The sequence below is a fragment of the Mus musculus genome, chromosome 1, assembly GCF_000001635.26.
Source record: "Mus musculus strain C57BL/6J chromosome 1, GRCm38.p6 C57BL/6J".
Classification (NCBI taxonomy): Eukaryota; Metazoa; Chordata; class Mammalia; order Rodentia; family Muridae; genus Mus; species Mus musculus.
In genome coordinates, this window is record NC_000067.6 from 17,097,226 (window position 1) to 17,119,895 (window position 22,670).

A 22,670-nucleotide genomic window follows, 5' to 3' on the forward strand; every position below is an offset into this window, starting at 1 on the left:
CTCCATCCCCGTAGGTCTCCACGCCGTACCCGTCCTGCAGCCCGTTACTCCAGGTCCCCTCGTAGCGGGCGGGGGTGCACAAGCTCTGCCGGACCCCGTAGCGCCCCTTGAAACCATGTGACCACTCCCCCCGGTACATCCACTTGCCCTTCGTCTCCACCCCCAGCCCGTGCCGCTTGCCCTGCGCCCAGTAGCCCTGGTAGGTGTTGCCGCTGGGCCAGGTGTAGACTCCAACCACCTCGAAGCCGTGCGACCAGGAGCCAGAGTACTCGCCCTGGCCCTTGGGCCCCGTGCAGATGCCATGCCCGTGCGCCTTGCCCTCCTCCCAGCCGCCGCAGTAGGTGCCGCCATCGTCGAAGTCGAACCTTCCGCCCGTCATTCGGGGGGCAGCCCCGGCGCGCTCCTCGTGGGGGCACAAACGTGGGCAGAGCTGGGCACCGCAGGGTGTAGCTCCGGGGTAGGGGCCCGTCGGGCGAGCTCACGACTGCGCCCCGGGCAGCTCGCACCGCCGATCGGCTCCAGTCCGACGCCGCCCCCGTCTTCCCCTCCTCTTTCGCCGTCGCCACCGCCGCCTCTCTCCCTCCTCCTTCGCCGCCGCCCCGGCCAGCGCCGCGCGCGAGAGGACAGCCCAGTCTCCAGAGCGGACTTTCAGCTGCTCCCACCCGCCCACGTGAGCCGGGCACCGCCCCGCGCCCGCCCCTAGTCCCCTCCCTGGGCGCGGAGGCCCGGCCCCATGACACGCCCGCCCGCACGCCCGCCCGCCGGGCCCTGCCCCCAGCCCGCGGAGCCGAGCTTCTCCTCCGGCTGCTTGGCGCGCGAGCTCTGGGCACGTGTGTGTCTGCGGAGTGGGCTGTGACTGGGAGGGCCAGTGTACTCTGAGACGTGAGACGGTCAAGCCTGCGGATAAAGGTGCGGCTGCCTGTGCTGGGGACCTGCTCTTTGCTGCTGGAACCTCCAGCTTTTCAATTGTGTTTAGTCTTCTACAAGTGAGGCCACCTGTGTGATAGAGTGACAACTCTTGTGTAGGTGGGTGGTGGTGGTGGTGGTGGTGGTGGTGGTGGTGGTGGTGGTGGTGGTGGTGGTGGTGGTGGTGTGTGTCTGCATAGGGTTTGTAGTTGCATTTTTTCCCCCAGCATTCCAACTTGAGCTCTGTTGGATTTGTCATGCGCAGCTGTCATCATGAATTAATATGCTCCAAATATATGTCTGCATGTGATAAATCTGTGGCAGCCTAGATATAATTGTGCAGAATGTTCTTTTACACCTACCCATTTCAGGGCACATGTGTTTGCATTTCTTTTCATGAAGATTCCAAGAGAGGCAATGCAGTTTGAAAGAGCATGGGCATGAGTTGTTTGGGTTTTATTTGTAGAAGTGATGGGCTTTGTAGCTGGCATTGCAGGAACACAGGGCATTGTCTTTTACATTCCAGCCTGTTCCCTCATCTGTTCTCAGCTTTAGAAATGCTACATCCTGGAGCTGTGCACCCAAACAGGCTTAGTCTGTATGTATTGCTTGAGTGCCTGGAATGCACACCTGGGACCTCTCCACTGTCGCCCACTGTTTAGAAAAGAAAACACAGTTTTCAAGGAGAAATATGGTAAGTAAAGCACTCTGCTAATGTAACAAAGAAGCCATGAACTTCTAAACACAGGACAGGTGTCAGCTGATGCACTCTCCTGCAGCAGCACTCACTGCCTTGTTGAACTCACTTCAGATACCTCCTCTAAACTTTATCTCCATTTTCTCAATGGAAATACCCTCCCCTTTCTGTGTTGGGGAAAGACTTGGTGTATTTCGATGGTAGTACCCGTAAAGTCAAGAATTGCTAACAGGATAGTTGAATCACATACTACAGCCTCTTTTAGGAGTGGCATTGATCTCTCCTTGCCTTCACAGTGCCAGTGGAGGAAGTCTTTTCCCCAGGTCACAAGCCAGGGTCTCAGAAGGACTCTCAGATTGTGCATTCCTGCTGTTCCCCAGGCTGAGAGGACAAAACAGGTGAGCACTTGGGCCTCTCACTAGGTGGCTGATAATCAGATAAAAACCCTAAAGGACAACTGTCAAAAGGAGAGCAAGAGAAAAGGATTCTTTCCTGAGCATAATTCCTTCTCTCAGAACTGGAGCTGTCCTTTCCTGCTTATCTGTGTAAATGACAGAAAGGAAAAACGAAGACAAAACAAAACCAACAGAAAACCCCCAAAACCCCAACTCTGTTTACACTGAGCCAAATCACCAAAAAGAATTAGAACCCCTCGCCCATGGCACTGCTTGTGAAGTGCCAGGAATAGTGCTTACCCTAGTGGCCTGAAGTAATCAGGCATCTTGCTCAGCATCCCTTTCTGCACTGGGGATTGATTTAGGCCACTGGGAAAATGAGGACCCAGGGCTTTGCAGCTGAGCCACAACTCTTTTTCTCAGTCACAGGAAACACTGGCATTGGGGGCTCACACAGCATCAAGTCCCACTTGTTCTGAGGGTTTGGTCCGATAGGAAAAGAAGAGCTGCTCAAACTGATATTTCTTTTCTTTGTCTTTCAAGTGGTGTTCTTCCCAGAGGCAGCACTTGTGCTTTGTCTTTTTGTTGGGTTTTGTTTTGGGACCTACTTCTAGTGTTAGGATCCCAGTGTTCTTTAAGAGTTTTTTTTTTTTTTTTTTTTCCCTTGAAGTATTTGTCTTCCTCCCCAATTCTCTAAAACTGAGGGCTTTCAAGGAGTACACTAGACATCACAATTTTCTGGCTTCTGCAAAAGCTACCTAGTCATTCATGGTACAGGGAAAGTAATGGTAAAGTCTGCATTTACCATCTGGGCGGGGTATGGAGGTTTGTGTAGGATAACACACAGCTCTTCTGCCTAACCTTCCTTAGAAAGAACCTTAAGTAAAATTGAGAACCGTGCAGTAAATACGAGCTGTTTAATTTCAACAAAACTTAATTCTAGCCTAACTGCGACTGACTCCTACGGGAGAAAGTTAGTAATGAACTTTTACTGGCTCCTGAACAGTTTTTCAACCAATGAAGAGCATGAGCCCATATTTCTATTTACCTCATGCTACCACAAAGAGATGCCTCCTCATCCCATAGCCGTGTATATAAACGTAAAGATTGAGGTTTGGTGGCCATGCTAGGAGAGCAGAGGGCAGAGCAAGAGGTGCAGAGCAAGTAGATCCTGGCAGTGGAATACTGTTGTAATTTCAGAGTCAGGGTTAGTAATGTCCTTATGTTCCCTCTCTCTCTGAACCTTTGCCCTGGATAAGGGGGAGTTGAATTTAGCTTTAAGACTGGATTAGTAAGAAGAGAATGTGAATGTTGGTGTGACAGGTGGAATGGGGGAGGTCAGTAAAGCCCAGGGGCCAACAATTAGCAGCTTCTTTTCCTTTGTACACAAAACCCAGCCATTACTAGTTTCTCTTCTAAAACATTTTTTATAATAAACAGTAAGCTGGTGCAGTGTATGTCCAGTTCATATGTTGGTAAGGATGTTTTGCTTACAATTTAATGATGTTATTTTTTAGTGATATGATTCTATTAGAATTACTGAGAGTTTTAATAAAAAGTTTATAGATGACAAAAAGGCTGAAGTATGAGTGTTTATTGTTTCAGGAACATGAATTAAGAGCATAAAGACATATATAGAATTAAAGTGAATCACATAATTCAAAATGAACATTATTAGCTTGATTTGTAAAGAAATCCAAATGATTCATTTGTGATAAGTGTTCATGAAATTTAAGTAAATTTTAAATTTAATTAATTTTGAAAAATTAGAGATCTAAGCTTTTTAGATAGCATGAAATCAGAAGAATACCAAAGTCAGTGTTCTTCAAATTGTTTGTTTAGTGTAATTACTGCACACCAGTAAGCTTTTTAAATCTCATTTTTCTGTACTACTGATTGAACCCAGGGCTTGGTGTATGCTAGGTAAGCACTCTACTTCTGAATATATCCCCAGCCCTTCTTTATTTTTTCTTTGAAGAAGGATATTGGTGAGTTGAGTGTCTTGGCCTGGATCATTAAATTCTCCTGCCTTACCATCCTCCCACAAGTGTGTGGATTATAGCTTTGTGCCAACAACGTGTCTTCAGTCTTTTAATACTGTTTTTATTGGAGAGTACTTTGAAAGACCTCAGGTGGAAGGAAACAACCTGGGTGTGAAGTAAGGAGGGGTGGTAGAGATGAGTTTTATTTCTTGTTTGGCTAAATGATTTATAATGCCACTGTGTAGAATTTGAAGAACAAATTATAGTTAATTAGAGGAGTTGGTTATGATTTACTCATGTTGGAGTGGAAGATCCCTAATTCATGCAAATACACCAAAACTGAGGTAGCTTAGGGGTAGTGTGCTTGCCTAAGATACATGAGGCTCTGGGTTTAGATCCCTGCACTGCAAACAAAACACAGAAATACACACCAGGACACAGTAGGCACTCGGTACTGAAAGTCAGTAAATAAATTTTTTTTTCTCATTTTCAATAGTGCTTCCTTTTGAGACTCAAATTATTCACTCATGCCTTCAGAGGCCTACTCTTGTCAGCATCTTTAGGTCACTGCCTTGTGTTCTAAAAGGAAAAGTAGCTATTCCACAACTCCTCATCTGTGTGCTGTCCCCTGCCATTGTCTTGTACAGTATCATCCTAGCATCTGAGTATCTCTTACGTTCTGCAGTATCATGACTTTCACTTCCTCAGACACAACATTAACCTAGGTATAGGCCAGTTCTGATAACTGGAACTGTTTTACTCAGTGACAACATTCCTTCATCTTTTCCACTGTCCCCTAAGAAACCAGGGGCTCTTATCAAAGGTTCCACTTCTTGAGTCCTGTCTACCTAGTAGCCTTTGTAATCATTTCCACCTCACTGCTGCTGGCATTCAGTTGCTTTTTCACAGTAGCTTCTTGTAAGCTTTGATTTTTCAAAAACTACTTTAATAAAGGTTCTTAAACACTTCCATCTCCCTTCTAGCCCATGAGGGAAGGATAGAAGAAGGTTTACAGGAAAAGAGGATCATGGGCCTGCTTAGTAGTAGTTAGTTCTTGGGGACATTGCCATTCATTGTCAGGATATCAACTGTCCAGCCCAAAACATCAAACACAAATCAGTAGCAACAGACCAGTCCAATGGCAAACATCAAACATGAATCAGTAGCAGCTTGATCCAGAAGAAACCTCGAGGCTCTGCCTAATCAGCAAGTCAGTGGACGTGGCAAGAAGCAGCTGGAATACCACGAGGAAGTTCCTTGACATGTTTCTCTCTATCAAGTCACAACAAGTGAAGATCAGTGAAGACCAGCAAAACGTTGAAAGGCGAACCAATGCAAGAGTGTCTCATTGTGGGATTATATTTATTTTCTTTCTAAAACATCATGTGCCCTCTGTGTCTGTTTCAGTAAAACATATGTCCTCTCACAAGACAGCCTCCAGAAAAACACCATGTGTCTGTTCTCAGCAAAACATCCCCTCACATGTCTGCTTCCACAAAATATCATCTCGTAAGACAGTTTCCAGAAAAACATCACATGATAAAACTAAGTTGTTAGAGAAACCAGAAAATTCCACTTTAGCCTCTGATACATTTGTCTGTGCATCTTCCATCCTGAGCCACCATTTTCTATCCCTTGTTCTTGGAAGCCCCTTGTGGACACTATCACACCATTTAATTATTGCTACCACAGATTGTGGTTGTGAGCCTTTTGCACAGCTCCTAGGCCAGGTGGTAGATCTATTCCTGGCCAGCTCCATTTGTATGTCACTGTCCTCCAGCCCCTCTCAGTCATAACACTCCTCACTTGAACAAAAAACCTTTAAAGGTGACGTGTCTTTAAAAGTTAGTATCTGTATTAGCTTTCTGTTAGATTTGGGCCACACTTACCTGGCTCTTTTGCCTTTGTGCCTGTAGTGAGGTAGTGCATGGGAGGAGAGGGAAATGTGATGGAGGAGACCTGTTACCTCATGGTACTGGGAAGGAAAGAGGAAAGGCCATTATTCCCCTTGGGGGCCTAATTACTCCTCGAACCCCATCTCCCAGACACAGAGAAAAGAGATTCTTTTTCCCCTCTAAGGCATCAGTCATTCATTCCCACCACGTGCCCTAGTTTCTTCCTCCTAGCCAGACTAGATTCTCTGGTGTCCTCTGTATCTTGTTTGTTTGTTTTCCCTTCCTCTTCAAGTTCTGTGCCTATTCTCAAAACCTCAGACTTTCTTGGGGTGCATCATAGTTCAATCTTTATCTTCCCATCTCTGATTCTCATAACACTTGATTTCTATAATGTGACCCCACTAGTTTATTGAAATGTTAACTAGCCAGCAGCTGAGAACCTTTTGCTTCATAGATGAAATGACCTTGTCTTTATCTCCTATTCTGCAAGTAAGAGCTACAAACTTGGTAGTTGTAAGACCTCATCTCCTTGTTTTTGGTGAAACCCATCTTTCTTGTGTCTCTCCACTTTCCTCTCCCACCTCTTTAGCTAGGTCATTCCCTATTTTACTACTGTTCTCCTTAGTTTTAGGCTGCTTTTGGTGTTCCAACCTATAAACATCATGGTACCAGAATTTTAGTGTGGTTCCTGGATGCTTGTTGATTACTATCTAGCAGTCCTGCCCTGGAGGCTAAGTCTAATAATTTAGAAACAGTCTTAGTTCCTATGTAAAAACACCAGCTGAGCCACATGTAAATCTCAAGGGCAGTGCTTTTGTTTCTTCCCATGACTTGTCCCTGGGGCCCTCTGCCTGTTCTTCCTAAAGGGGTAAACTACACTGACACTTACCTAATAGCATCTGTGTCCAAAAGCAAAGCTTACAGTGACTTTCAGCAGTGATCTAGGAATGAAAAAGTTAATGAAAGGAAAGGTAATTAACAACACTCTTACTAAGGGTAGAAAGCTAGAAGATGCAGAGTGAATCTCAGGTCTATCCTGAAGACCAGAAGCAGCTGGGTATGATGGTTCACACCTGTAACAAAGACACTCCAGATACAGAGACTAGAGGGTTTCTGTAAGCTCCAGGACATCCTGGACACTTGTTGGCTGGTACAACAAAGCTGTTCTGCAGGAGAGGTTAATTTAGAAACAGTCTGATTGTCACATAAAAACAACTGTTGAATCTTATGGAAATGACAAGGGCAGAAATTTACATAGTAAGCTGTGAGCTGGCCAGAACAGTACAGGGCTACCCTGCCTCTAAAAAAAGCAAACAAGTAGTTAAAAGACCTGAATCCGAGGATAAAATGTATGCATGTGTATGAGCATCTGTGCTATTTGCCTTAGAGTTGGCTCAGACTTGAATTGTAAGGTCACTGGGAAATATCTCTGAAGATACGGGAGATACAAAGAAAAATAATATAAGAACATACAGGAAAGAGCTACAAGAAGCCACCAACAGCCACACATTCTAAGATTTCAGAGAACTGAGTGATCTTGTAGACTGTTGTAGTTGAACTTGTTTTGGAGAGTCTTATAGCAAAGTTCATCCTTCCAGACACTGCAGTGGAATGAACTCCTGAAATTCAGACACACTACCAAGGAATGAGAAGGCTATGTGTCTGAGATGGTAAGGAAAGAGACCTGCTGGAAAAGGGGTTGCCTGGTCTCAGAGAGAGTAAGACCTACCTTGCCTTAATCTTTCACATACAGCATGTAGAGTCACTGTCTTAGTCAGGGTTTCTATTCCTGCACAAACATCATGACCAAGAAGCAGTTGGGGAGGAAAGGGTTTATTCAGCTTACATTTCCACACTGCTATTCATCACCAAAGAAAGTCAGGACTGGAACTCAAGCAGGGCAGGAAGCAAGAGCTGATGCAGAGGCCATGGAGGGATATTACTTACTGGTTTGCTTCCCCTGGCTTGCTCAGCCTGCTCTCTTATAGAACCAAGACTACTAGCCCAGAGATGGCACCAACCACAAGGGGACCTCCCCACTTGATCACTAATTGAGAAAATGGCTTACAGCTGGATCTCGTGGAGGCATTTTCCCAACTGAAGCTCCTTTCTCTTCTGGAGTGATAAGTCCAGCCTGTATCAAGTTGACACAAAACTAGCCAGTACAGTCACAAAGCTAGTTCCCATGAAAGGCAGCTTCCAATTTGAAATACCACAAACTAGGGATGATAAGGGACTAGATAAGTATATTTAGGAGTGTTGGCATTAAGACTAAAATTAGTGAAAATTGATGTAATAACCTTTTTATAAAGCAGCTGGCTAAAGAAGGGAGGCATACAATATTATGGAAAGTACAACTTAGGAGTAAGCTAAATGACTCAGTACTGAAGGGAAGGAAAGAAAATCAATTACTAGGGAGTAAAAGAAATGTAAATTATAAATGAAGAATGAATAGCTCTAAGAGCATTGTGATGAGATTTGAACAATGGGCAAGCATAGAGAAGACTTTCCTCCAGCCAAGTGACAAGGGGCTGTTTTATCTTCAAGTGTTATGGCCCCATCTGTCTCCTCAGCATGTATACCACAAAGCCCACATAGGGCTCTTCAGGCAGATAGAAAGCCTACATTTCTACTCACCTTCATCAGGCTTTAGCACTTTTGTTATCCCTGGCAAATGCTTTAAATTGCTGGGGGTTTTTTGTTTTTGTTTTTTGCTTATTTTTGTTTTAGATTACTTTTTAAAGCTCAGGCAGACTTCAGAACTATCTGTGACATAGCCTTGGTGGCTCATTGCTTAGATGTCCCTTCAAGAGAACCTACAGTGAAGAGCATACTAGCAGGCAGCCTCCACCTGCCATGACCCTTGATACGCTTGTAGTGCTTATATCAAGGCCATGCTCTGCCCACAACATCCCTCTGACAAAGAAAGGAACTTGGTGCATTTGGTATCCCTTAACACAGATCATGCTGAGCACCAAGCAAGCCTCTTGAACTTTGAATTCACACTTAGAACCAACTCCTACTTTAGTGGAAAGTGATATGGCAGAAACTGTATAGCTTTGAGAGGACTCAGGAAGGACAGGATCTTGCCAGAGGCAACCTGGGGCTCAGCCTGTGATTTAAGCTGTTCTGCCTCTTAGGTTACTTGCTCACTCAAATTTAAAGGTGTTGGTCATACTGATAGTGTTAAAACATACATAGACACAGTGGCAAGCCCCTGTCTATCATAGTGTAGATGGGTAGGGATCTAAAGCAAGGCCAGATCATCTGCAATAGAAAAATACATATCTTGTAAAAAACAGCTCTTAGTAAGTTATTTAGACTTAATAGAGAATGGACATTTGACCATAGAACCTAGTACCATTCTTCCAGAAATTTCCATCATGATTTCGGTCTTGTTGAACCTACCATGAAAAAGTTGTACAGACTCAAAGCAATCTAAGTATCATATAGTAAAACTGTATTATGCTGAGAGGACCAAAGGACACAAGAAGTGGGCAAGATCAATTTTCCAGACCTCTATGTTCCATTATGGGTTGTTCTTGTGTGCTTTCTCCAGCTTTTCTTGTGCTTAGATTAGGACTTATACTGTGAGGTAAGAAAGAATAAAGGCTGCATTTAGTTGATGGACAGATAGGCTTGGTATATGTGAGAAGCTGAAAATGAACAGAAATGTATTACAGCATGAAAATCTAGACAGATAATGATCCAGTAGACTGAGCTGGGATAGCAGTGGATCTCACTGTATGTTTTATGTGAATGGAGAAATAATACAATGTCCAAATACATGTATTTTTTTTTGAAAAGTGGCCAACAGCCTGGCCATGTTGTTAGCAACCTTGAAGGAGAAAATGGTATCATGGAGTTTATGGCCAGGATATGTGGATAAATGATAGATATGTGGGTGTGAACACTCTGAAGAGATTAATTTGCTGCAGTTGTTTTTTCCTAAGGCTGATGTTCTACATTTGACAGCAGTTGAAATCCCAAGAAGACTTTAGGGCCAGGACAGTTAATGTTCACTTTCTTTATGTACTATGAGAGATCTGAAACAAGGAGCCTGTGAACTTAGCAGTCCCAGTCAGTCAAGGTCAGCTTAGCTACTAATGACTCTCTCTATTCAGTTTTCCAGCTACAGAGACTCTCTCCCTGGGATCAGATCACCTACTTCGTGTTATATTGACTTATCTGGTTGCTTCCAGTCTACAAGCAGGAATGACTTCATTCTGATTGGGATAGACAATTATTCTAGGTGTAAGTCTGACTTCTGCTCAACATTCTACAGGGGCTTACAGAATGGCTAACCCACAGGCATAGAATTTCATACATGTTCAACTGGGACCACTGGATAGTGAAGGAGGTTCTAGAATGATCCACGATTGTGGAATCTACTGGTTTTATCATATACTGCAGTATCACATAACCTATATTATCTATAAAGAGTCAATGATGGAACAGTTTTCTGAACTCATGGCTAAAGTTCAGCTTGATAGCAATAATATGCAGAGGTACCATGTCCTCTTTGATAGAGTATGTGCACTAAATCAGACTACTCTTTGGGGTCACCCTTAATGGGAACAACATGTAAACCTGAGAACTAAGAGTTAGAAGCAGCAGTATTCTTCTTACTATCAGATTAAGTGAGTTTTTCAGTATTATTCTAACACATGATAAGCACACAATCTACCACTGAATTACTTTGTAGCCCTGCAACTTTGAGCTCCTCAAAGGGGAAGCATTGTTACAAGAGGACAAATGAAGAATACTGTTGAACTTCAGAAGGTGGCTGCTGCCGGGAAATCCCCATTGCCTTAGGCCCTCAGGTCAGCTGATGAAGGAACTGTCACCATACTGGGATAGTCCATCCTTAAGAGTAGGAAGGGACATTTATATAAGGAGGACAGAGAAGAATATGGGAGAACCTAGGTGGCTCATTAGGGTGCTTTGGGTCCTTTGTAAATATAAGTACATACATGAAGCAACCCTAATTGGAGAAGGGTAAGGCTTCCAAGGGTCTAACTCTGGAAACCACTAGATCAGTACCTATTAATGTGGTAGCTAAGGAGGAAGGAGATGAAAACCATTTTGACTTCAAGAGCAACTGAAGAGTCAGGGCCTGCTGCTGTCCCATTGAGTCCCCTTTTCCAAGCTTTGGTGAGAAGTATATATACCCCCAAAGCTGTAGCCAGCCATCCACTGAGAACAGTGGGATATAAGGGGGTTTGGCCATTCCATTCCAACACAGACCTTCTTAATGTGTGATAGTTTCCGTGTTCCCTTGGTCTATTTCAAACTTTATTAGGACCACTGCATCCTGAGACTCCTCTATATAGTTCTTCCTTTAATATGCATCAGGATGTAAGGTCTTCCTCACTTACTTCTGCTCTCTTTGGCCATTATGCTTAACCTATGTTCCTGCTGGTAAATTAGTTGTATCTCTAATTCTGCCCTGATGTCTGCTTCTTGGAGGCCTGAGGTGAGATACCTCATGATTTTTTTTTTTTAGTGGATATTTTCTTTATTTACATTTCAAATGTTATCCCCTTTCCTGGTTTCCCTTCCTCCCGGAAACACCCTATCACATCCTCCCTTCCCCTGCTTCTATGAGGGTGTTCCTCTACCACCCACCCACTTCCACATCCCCACCCACAGTTCCCCTAAACTGGGGCATCTATGGAGCCTTCATAGGACTGATGACCTCTCCTATCATTGATGCATGACAAGGCCATCCTCTGCAATGTATGTAGCTGGAGCCATGTGTACTCCTTTGTTGATGGCTTAGTTTGTTAATATTGCTGTTCTTCCTGTGGAGTTGCAAACCCCTTCAACTCCTTCCATCCTTTCTCTAACTCCTCTATTGGGTACCCAGTGCTCCAATGGTTGGCTGAGAGCATCCATCTCTGTATTTGTAAGGCTCTGATAGGGCCTCTCAGGAGACAGCCATATCAGGCTCCTTTCAGCATGCACTTCTTGGAATCCACAATAATGTTTGTGTTTGGTAACTGTATATGGGATGAATTCCCAGGTGAGACAGTCTATGGGTAGCCTTTCCTTCAGTCTCCCCTCTATACTTTATCTCCATATTTGCTCCTGTGAGTACATTATTCTCCTAAGAAGGACAAAGCACGCACACTTGGTTGACTTTCATGTGGTTTGTGAATTGTATCTTGGTTATTAGGAGATTTTGGGCTAATATTCACTTATCAGTGAGTCCATACTATGTGTGTTCTTTTGCAATTGGGTTACCTTACTCAGGATAATATTTTCTAGTTATATCCATTTGCCTAAGAATTTCATGAATTCATCATTTCAATAGCTAAGTAGTCCTCCATTATGTAAATATATCACATTGTCTGTATTCATTCCTCTGTTGAAGGACATCTGCAGTCTTTACAGCTCCTAGCTATTATAAATAAGGCTGCTATGAACATAGTGGAGCATGTGTCCTTATTACAAGTTGGGACATTTTCTGGGTAAATGCCCAGGAGTGGTATAGCTGGGTCCTCAGGTAGTACTCTGTCCAATTTTCTCAGGAATTGCCAAACTGATTTCCAGAGTGGTTGTACCATCTTACAATCCTACCAGCAATAGAGGAGTGTTCCTCTTTGTCCACATCCTCGCCAGCATCTGCTGGCACCTGAATTTTTTATTTTAGCTATCTGGACTGATGTGAAGTGGAATCTCACGGTTGTGTTGAATTGCATTTCACTGATGACTAAGAATGTTGAACATTTCTTTAGTTGCTTCTCTGCCATTTGATATTCCTCAGTTGAAAATTGTTTGTTTAGCTTTGTACCTCATTTTAATTTATTCTTATTTTTTATTTCCAAATGTTTTTAAATTAGGTATTTTCTTCACTTACATTTCAAATTTACTCCCACGTCTTGGCGCTGGCGTTCCCCTGTACTGAGGCATATAAAGTTTGCAAGACCAATGGGCCTCTCTTTCCACTGATGGCCAATTAGGCCATCTTCTGCTACATATGCAGCCAGAGACATGAGCTCCTGGGGGTACTGGTTAGTTCATATTGTTGTTCCACCGATAGGGTTGCAGACCCCTTTAGCTCCTTGGGTACTTTCTCTAGTTCCTCCATTGGGGGCCCTTTGTTCCATCCAATAGTTGACTGTGAGTATCCACTTCTGTTTGCCAGGCACCGGCATAGCCTCACAAGAGACAGCTATATCAGGGTCCTTTCAGCAAAATCTTGCTAGCATATGCAATGGTGTCAGCGTTTGGAGGCTGATTATGGGATGGGTCCCCGGGTGTAGCAGTCTCTAGATGGTCCACCCTTTTGTCTCAGCTCCAAACTGTCTCTATAACTCCTTTCATGGGTGTTTTGTTCCCAATTCTAAGAAGGGGCAAAGTGTCCACACTTTGGTCTTCGTTCTTCTTGAGTTTCAGGTGTTTTGCAACTTGTATCTTGGGTATTCTAAGTTTCTGGGCTAATATCCACTTATCTGTGAGTTCATATCATGTGAGTTCTTTTGTGATTGGGTTACCTCACTCAGGATGATGCCCTCCAGGTTCATCCATTTGCCTAGGAATTTCATAAATTCATTCTTTTTAATAGCTGAGTAGTACTCCATTGTGTAAATGTATCACATTTTCTGTATCCATTCCTCTGTTGAGGGACATCTGGGTTCTTTTCAGCTTCTGGCTATTATAAATAAGGCTGCTATGAACATAGTGGAACATGTGTCCTTCTTACCAGTTGGAACATCTTCTGGATATATGCCCAGGAGAGGTATTGTGGGATCCTCTGGTTGTACTATGTCAGATTTTCTGAGAAACCGCCAGACTGATTTCCAGAGTGGTTGTATAAGCTTGCAATCCCACCAACAATGGAGAAGTGTTCCTCTTTCTCTACATCCTCTCCAGCATCTGCTGTCACCTGAGTTTTTGATCTTAGCCATTCTGACTGGTGTGAGATGGAATCTCAGGGTTGTTTTGATTTCCATTTCCCTGATGATTAAGGATGGATGCTGAACAATTTTTCAAGTGCTTCTCAGCCATTCGGTATTCCTCAGGTGAGAATTTTTTTGTTTAGCTCTGAGCCCCATTTTTTAATGGGGTTATTTAATTTTCTGGAGTCCACCTTTTTGAGTTCTTTATATATATTGGATATTAGTCCCCTATCTGGTTTAGGATTGGTAAAGATCCTTTCCCAATCTATTGATGGCCTTTTTGTCTTATTGACGATATCTTTTGCCTTACAGAAGCTTTGCAATTTTATGAGGTCCCATTTGTCAATTCTTGATCTTACAGCACAAGCCATTGCTGTTCTATTCAGGAATTTTTCCCCTGTGCCCATATCTTTGAGGCTTTTCCCTACTTTCTCCTCTATAAGTTTCACTGTCTCTGGTTTTATGTGGAGTGTACCCTATATTTAATAGGGTTATTTGATTTTCTGGAGTCTAACTTCTTGAGTTCTTTGTGTATATTGGATATTAGCCCTCTATCAGATGGAGGATTAGAAAAGATCTTTTCCCAATCGGTTGGTTGCCATCTGGTCCTATTGACAATGCCCTTTGCCTTACAGAAGGTTTGCAATTTCATGAGATCCCATTTGTCTATTTTTGATCTTAGAGACTAAGCCATCAGTGTTCTGTTCAGGAAATTTTCCCCTGTGCCCATGTGTTCAAAGCTCTTCCCCACATTCTCAGTTTCAGTGTTTCTGGTTTTATGTGGAGGTCTTTGGTCCACTTGGACTTGAGCTTTGTACAAGGTGATAAGCATGTGTCAATTTGCATTTTTCTACATGCTGACCACTAGTTGAACCAACATCATTTGTTAAAAATGCTGTATTTTTCCACTGGATGGCTTTAGCTCATTTGTCAAAGATCAAGTGACTATATGTGTGTGGGTTCATTTCTAGGTCTTCATTTCTATTTCATTGATCTTGCTTCCTGTCTCTGTACCAATACCATACAGTTTTTTTTCTTTTAATCACTATTACACTGTAATATAGCTTGAGGTCAGGAATGGTGATTCCCCTAGAAGTTCTTTTATTGTTGAGAATAGTTTTTGCTATACTGGGTTTTTTGTTATTCCAAATGAATTTGCAAATTTGCTTTTCTTTCTTCCTTTCTTTCTTTCTTTCTTTCTTTCTTTCTTAGTTATTTTCTTCATTTACATTTCAAATGCTATCATGAAAGTTCCCTATACCCTCCCGCCCTTTCTAGCCCTATGAAGAGCTTATTTGGAATTTTGATGGAGATTACATTAAATCTGTAGATTGCTTTTGGCAAGTTCGCCATTTTTACTATATTAATCTTGCTAATCCATGAGCATGGGAGATCGTTCCATCTTCTGAGATCTTCTTTGATTTCTTTCTTCAGAGACTTGAAGTTCTTGTCATACAGATCTTTCACTTGCTTGGTTAGAGTCACACCAAGGTATGTAATATTATATGTGACTACTCTGAAGGGTGTTGTTTCCCTAATTTCTTTCTCAGCCTGTTTATCCTTTGAGTAGAGGAAGACTACTAATTCCTTTGAGTTAATTTTATATCCAGCTATACTTTGCTAAAGTTGTTTATTAGCTTTAGGAGTTCTCTAGTGGAATTTTGGGGGTCACTTGAGTATACTGTCATAGCACCTATAAATAGTGATATTTTGACTTCTTCCTTTCCAATTTGTATCCCTTTGATCTCCTTTTGTTCTTTAATTGCCTAGGCTAGAACTTCAAGTACCATATTGAATAGATTGGGAGAGAGTGGGCAGCCTTGTCTAGTCCCTGATTTTAGTGGGATTGCTTCAAGTTTCTCTCCATTTAGTTTGATGTTAGCTACTGGTTTGCTGTATATTGCTTTTATTGTGTTTAGGTATGGGTCTTGAATTCCTTATCATTCCAAGACTTTTTCCTTTTTTTTTTTTTTTTTTGCTTTATCTGGGTGTAATTTTTTTCAAAGCAAGCACCAGACTTTTAATACAGAAGAAAAACAAGAAAGCTAGGCAAATACATCCGCCAAGGTACATTGACACAAAACAAAGAAAATGCATACATAAAAAGATGCTGGGAGCCAGGCTGTGTTCACAACTGAGAACAGGAACAACCCTTAATTAAGATCAGCTAAACACAGGAGCCAGGTGAATGCTCTGATGAAATGCTAGTCTATTGTTAAACCCACCACCAGGGGTCCTGCTACGCACACTCCAGTGAAGTTTGCTTGGTAGGCCAAGAGACCTGGAAGCACTCACAAGGCAGAGTTTCATGAAAACTTACCTCCTGGAACTTTGGCATTCTCATAACCCATATACTCATACCCTATCTCTGCGTTAGTCTGGTGTATGGATCCACGTGCTCTCTTTTAGTATTGTCTTATTATAAGTACCTTTTAAGATTGAATTCTGACATAGCTAAGCCTTTGCCAGTGTTCCAATGTCCCAGAAAATTCATAAAGCCAACAAACTTGGTCATTCCAAGACTTTTAACATAAAGGAATGCTGAATTATTTTCAAATGCTTTTTCAGCATCTAATGAAATGATCATGTGGTTTTTGTTTGTTTGTTTGTTTGTTTATGTAGTGGAATACGTTGATGGATTTCTGTATACTGAACCATCCCTGCATCCCTGGGATGAAACCTACTTGATCGTGGTGAATGATTGTTTTGATGTGTTCTTGGATTTGGTGGGCAAGAATTTTATTGAGTATTTTTGCATCAATGTTCATAAGGGAGATTGGTCTAAAGTTCTCTTTGTTATTTGGTCTTTGCGTGGTTTAGGTAAACGCATAATTATGGTTTCATAGAATGAATTGGATACTCTACCTTCTGTTTCTATTTTGTAGAATAGTTTGAAGAATATTGGTATTAGGTCTTCTTTAAAGGTCTGATAGGATTCTATGCTAAACCCATCTGGTCCTGGGCTTTTTGTGGTTGGGAGACTTTTATTGACTGCTTCTATTTCTTTAGGGGTTATGGGACTGTTTAGATGGTTTATCTGATTCTGATTTAACTTTGACACCTGGTATGTGTGTAGAAAATTGTCCGTTTCATCCAGATTCCAATTTAATTGAGTATAAGCTTTTGTAGTAAGGATCTGATGATTTTTTTTTGAACTTTGACAGTTTCTGTCATTATGTCTCCTGTTCATTTCTGATTTTATTCATTTGGATACCGTCTCTGTGCCTCTGGTTAGTCTGGCTAAGGGTTTATCTATCTTGTTGATTTTCTCAAAAACCAGCTCCTGGTTTTGTTGATTCTTTGTATAGTTCTTTTTGTTTTTATTTGGTTGATTTCAGCCCCAAGTTTGATTATTTCCTGCCATCTATTCCTCTTGGGTGTATTTGTTTCTTTTTGTTCTAGAGCTTTCAGGTGTGCTGTCAAGCTGCTAGTATAAGCTCTCTGCAGTTTCTTTTTGGAGGCACTTAGAGCTATGAGTTTTCCTCTTGCCACTGATTTCATTGTATCCCATAGGTTTTCTTATGATGTGTCTTCATTTTCATTAAGTTCTAAAACGGCTTTAATTTCTTTCTTTATTTCTTCCTTGATCAAGTTATTGAATAGTTCAGCTTCCATGTGTATGTGTGTCTTCCATTGTTTTTGTTGGAATTTAAGACCAGTCTTATTCCCTGATGATTTGATAGGGTGCATGGGATTATTTCAATCTTCTTGTATCTGTTGAGGTCTGTTTTGTGACCAATTATCTGGTCAATTTTGGAGAAGGTTCCATGAGGTGCTGAGAAGAAGGTATATTCTTTTGTTTTTGGATGATATGTTTTATAAATATCTGTTAGATGCATTTGTTTCATAACTTCTGTTAGTTTCACTGTGCCTCTGTTTAGTTTCTGTTTCCATGTTCTGTCCATTGCTGAGAGTGTGTTCTTGAAGTCTCCTACTTTCATTGTGTGGGGTGCAATATGTGCTTTGAGCTTCAGTAAAGTTTCTTTTAGGAATGTGGTTGCCCTTGCATTTGGGGTGTAGATGTTCAGAATTGAGAGTTCATCTTGGTAGATTTTTCCTTTCATCAGTATGATGTGTCCCTCCTTATCCTTTTTGATAACTTTTGGTTGAAAGTCGATTTTATTCATTATTAGAATGGCTACTCCAGGTTGTTTCTTTGAAGGAATTTTCCTTTTGATTATGGGCATATTTTGTTGATGCTTTGTGTCTAAATGGGCTGCCCACAAGTGTTTTTATTTACTTTTCCTTTATTGTATTTTTAAAGGCAGACTCTCATGGAGCCAAAGATGACCCAGAGTTTCTGTTCTTTCTGCTCCCTTCCCCTCCCTCAGTGCTAAGATTGCATGTGTGTGCCTAGTTTTTTTTCCATTGGTGGTCATTGAAACCAGGGCTTTACCAACTTATCCATGTTCCCAGCTGCAAATTAGTGCATTAGTTTATGACTTTCTTATATCTCCAAGGCCACATGTTACTTGCCTCAAATGTTAACTGCCTCTTACCTATTATTTATTTATTTGCTTATCTATCTATCTATCTATCTATCCTCTATCTATCTATCTATCTACTCTTTTCATCTCGATATGTGTGTATATGCACCTACCATCATGTAGGGTCAAGAGATAACATATGGGGGTCATTTCTACTATGTTTGTTCTGGGGAATGTAGCCTACATTGATCTATACACCCATCTATCCATTAATCCATCCATCCATTTATACACACAACAAACCCACCATCCATCCACCCATCCATCCATCCATTTATATATCCACTGACCCATCATCCATCCATCTATCCATTCATGCATGCATTTATCTGCCATTCATTATTCAACCACTTATATGGGTTCCTTTCAATTTCTATAGATATTGCTTAAATGGATTTTTCTAAAGGTAAGAAACTTAAGCAAAACTTTGAAGGATAAATAGACAATAGCTGTCAAGTACACCAGCTGGAGAAGAACCAACTATGCTGTGCAAAATCCCTCCAACATTGAAAGGAGGAAGAAAGATAATGTGTGTTCTGGCTCTTTGAACAGGGGAGAGATGATCTTGGTAAGAGATGATGCTGGGGAGGAAGGTAGAGATGAGGGCCTGTTTGTGATTTTATTGTAAGATCTCAGTAAGAAACCTGGTTAGTTACATCTCCCAGAAAACTAAGGAGTAAAGTGGGACACAGAAAACTAAAGAGGAAGATGGCTAATATTAGAGAATTTGAGAAAGGTATTAAATTTCACCCTTTCTCCTTAATCTAATACCTACCCTCAAGCAAGATAAGGCTTCTTCTTCTAGAACAGGAGTATCCTTGGAAGAAAAATAAAGCTAGCTATATCTAGGTTTCGTTCATATAGTGATTTGAATATATTAATTTTGTGTATGTATACCTTGAAATATAAATAAGGTTTACGTCCGTGTGTTTCTAGTTTAACTGTCAATATAAAACCAAACTAATTTGGAATAGTAAAATTAAAAGTAAGAATCCAAGTTTAACATGACAGATGATGTTTTGAATTTTCAAATGTTAGGGCACTGCCCACGAAGGCACAGTTTCCAAGACCAGCACTTGCATCCTTCAGGATGCCTGGGGGCTCCACCATGTGGTCTTTCAGGAAGCCTTTGTTTGCACAGTGTACAAGCTCCCCATTTGCCCATGGGTTGGTGGAGTTGTAGCAGTTCATGTTTGTCCTGCCCTTCATTATTTAGAAATAATAAAAGCTTGGCACCAAGTTCTGTTCAAGAATAACTGAATAATTAGCCCCTCAAACCAAGTAACAGCCAGCACAAAAGAGGAAAAAAAAATCTAGGGAGATTTACCTGACCGCTTAAGTTCATTGGATAAATTCCCATGGGAGACTAGACTCCTTTGTGGAAAACAATCCTAAATAAAGAGTGAATTATTTCCAGACTCCCTAACAACTAAAAAGGGAAACTATTTCTTCTCATATAGCACTATGGTAACAGGATAAATTGTTCCTTCTAACACTCTAAAAAGGATAATTAGAAGTTCTATTGAAGACTCTAATGAGAGTTAGGAGAGATTAAGATGAGTGTAAGGACAGACTGTGGGTGAGGTGACAAGTTCCTATGGTTCTTGCCTATAGAAGACTAGAAGGGGGCAGAGAGGTCTGTCCCTGACCAAATGTTTGTAAAATGTTGATCACCAGTTTACACATACCTGACAAAGATTTTATAGGAAACCTGTGCTGTGATCTCAGGCACATAAGGAACGGTTCTCTAAAAAGTTTTAGAAAACGTGGAGCTCTCAACACTTTATTCAATTGAAGAATGCAGCCAATAAAAGAAATGTGTATTTTGTGACAAAAAAAAAAAAAAAAAAAAAAAAAAAAACCAACTGAACAACAGGTAGAGTATACACTGTATGCTGATCAGGTTTATACATTTGAAAATGTCAAACAAAGCTGACTTTTGATGTTCTAAATTAACATAACTCTTCCATTCCATCAACAGTACTCATTGTTTCAGAGGGAAAAGAAGACAATGTACAAAGGAGTGCCTTTGACAATAGATTTTTATCCTTGGAGGATAAGCAAGAGGGAAAATCTAATATTCATAAGATTTTCACTTTGGTAAAACAAACCAAAAATATGGGTCCTTAAAGGAATTCAATTGGAAAATTGGAATGCAGGTGTTTACTGTGAGATATGAGAGAGGACAATATAATATATATATATATATATATATATATATATATATATATATATATATGCTACCAGGACAGTTTAGGGGGGTTTGGGACCAGTTGATATAGATAGAAATGTCCAGATTTACCCGTGGATCTGGTAAGGGCTTGAAGGATGAAATGTCTTAATCATTCAGATGTACTCTTGTACATCTGTAAGAGTAACATCAACTTATAACCAACACCAAATGTAGTGGGCCTCCACATTCTAGCTACAATCCTTTCTCCATTGTGCACTGTTTTTTTGCAGTTCTAGAATTTCTTGTAAATTCAGCTTTGGGCCTTCAGAGCAGGTGTACCTTCTGTGTCTTCTCAACACAATTTTCTTCACTTCATTGTAAGGGATGTTGACTAGAATATTTGCTAACAAGGAAGTCTCATTGTATCTAGGGGTACATTGGGGTCACCTGAGTTCTAGAGTCAAAGTATGAAGAAGCCTGGCAATAAAGTGGTGCAGTGTGAGAGAAGGGCAGAAGAAAGATATCCCTGCATCAGCAGAGAAGTAGCTCCATCCTTAACCTTCTTTCCTAACTTGGAAGTTGAGAGGTGGCTGAATATTTACCAGCCAATAATGATTTGTTTCAGAGTGGATGGAGTGGATGTAGCTGAATTACCTAGACAACATTGAGCTTTCTCATCACAGCAGAAACAGACCTCCGTGGTCAATATCTTAATGCTAAACAAAATAGTTAAGTTTCTACACATATGAGATGCAACAAAACAGAAATATACATTTGAAAAGAGGATAAAATAATAATAAAATCATGGCAAACAAGAATATATATATAATATATATATATATGCACATGCACACACACACACACACACACACACACACACACACACACACACACCACACACACACACTATAAGAGTAGGCCCTGTTATTAAGTACTTCTGTTTAAATAATTCTATAGTTTATGGACTTTGCAGCTGAGAATTAATCAAATTGTTGCTGATAGTACACATTGAACTATATATATATATATATATATATATATATATATATATATATATTACCAGTATATGTATTGTGGTGTGTGTGTGTGTGTGTGTGTGTGTGTGTGTGTGTGTGTGTGTGTGTATTGAATCCAGGCTCTTATACATGCTAGACAAATGTACTCCCACTTAGGTATAGCACCAACCTGTATTGTCATTTGTTCTGAGTGAGCAGACAGATAAGAATGAATTATGAGTGATCTAATCCAAAGCAAATGATAATGAGAAACTTTGATGCTCTGAAAAGGCAAACAAATATTATTTTTCTGCCTTTAATTTTTCAACTGATTATAGTTTTCCAAGAAATCTACAAAGTAGTTATTTATCACTTCAACTTAATAAAGACGTGAAGGCTTAATATGACTCTATAACTGGACTGTGGCCTAGTGGGCATTCAAACTCAGAGCCTGTGTTTCTTTTCTTTTCTTTTCTTTTCTTTTCTTTTCTTTTCTTTTCTTTTCTTTTCTTTTCTTTTCTTTTCTTTTCTTTTCTTTTCTTTTCTTTCTTTCTTTCTTTCTTTCTTTCTTTCTTTCTTTTCTTTGTTTTTTTGAGACAGGGTTTCTCTGTGTAGCCCTGACTGTCCTGGAACTCACTTTGTAGACCAGGCTGGCCTCGAACTCAGAAATCTGCCTGCCTCTGCCTCCCGAGTGTGGGATTAAAGGTGTGTGTCACCACGCCCGGCTAGAGCCTGTGTTTCTTAATTCAACAACCCACTGCACTATATACAATTCAAGTGGAATTTGTGGAAAAGTAAAAGAAATATGTAGGAGCATTTTAACTCTCTGTGATGGTTTACCAGGTGAGTCCAAGCATGGAGGCTTAAGGGTGATGAAAGATTTTTCCAGGTGGTAATGAAGAGCAGTTAGTAGTTAAATCAGAATCTCTCTTCTCTGGTGTATCACCCAATGCATTTTGTAATTGGTTATTTATGTGTCTAAGTTTTTTATTTAGGAAACATGTATACAGTTACTCCCCAGGAGCCATTTCCCTGTACCCTGTACCCTTGTACCCTTAATTAGGGTGTTTGTAGCTTATTGGTTGCTCCCTTCACATCATAGGAATGTCATTGGAAGAGTGGAGAGACTGAGGTTGCACATAGGTGAATGGAAAATCTTGAAGCCTTCTGGCAACATGTGAACATTCCCAGAACCCAACAGTGCAAAAGTCAACATTTGCCATGATGAGCAATGGA

General features: G+C 41.0%; 1 protein-coding gene and 2 long non-coding RNA genes across 9 annotated transcripts in view; 1 reads left to right on the forward strand and 2 right to left on the reverse strand.

Moving 5' to 3' along the window:
* The window catches only part of Jph1 (junctophilin 1), a 155,819-nt gene extending 155,122 nt beyond the window's left edge, over positions 1–697 (reverse strand). For 3 of the 6 annotated variants that reach the window (XR_001785237.2, XM_011238399.3, XM_011238397.3), the window contains exon 1: positions 1–697. Coding sequence is in view for 5 of the 6 variants with exons in the window: in XM_011238399.3 (XP_011236701.1) it covers positions 1–379 (379 nt within the window). In the remaining variant the exon portion in view is untranslated. The other 3 variants (XM_011238398.3, XM_011238396.3, NM_020604.2) reach the window with 2 other exon arrangements.
* Positions 608–3,568, forward strand: Gm46085. The gene is made up of 3 exons (XR_001778833.2): positions 608–1,026; positions 1,456–1,600; positions 1,900–3,568. It is a non-coding gene; the product is annotated as a predicted gene, 46085 (long non-coding RNA).
* The window catches only part of Gm31982, a 25,996-nt gene continuing 4,673 nt past the window's right edge, over positions 1,348–22,670 (reverse strand). For both annotated transcript variants that reach the window (XR_865203.2, XR_373223.3), the window contains exons 2-4: positions 6,765–6,816; positions 5,870–5,955; positions 1,348–1,560 (exon numbers count right to left, since the gene is read on the reverse strand). This is a non-coding gene — a long non-coding RNA (predicted gene, 31982). The remainder of the gene's footprint in view (positions 1,561–5,869; positions 5,956–6,764; positions 6,817–22,670) is intronic.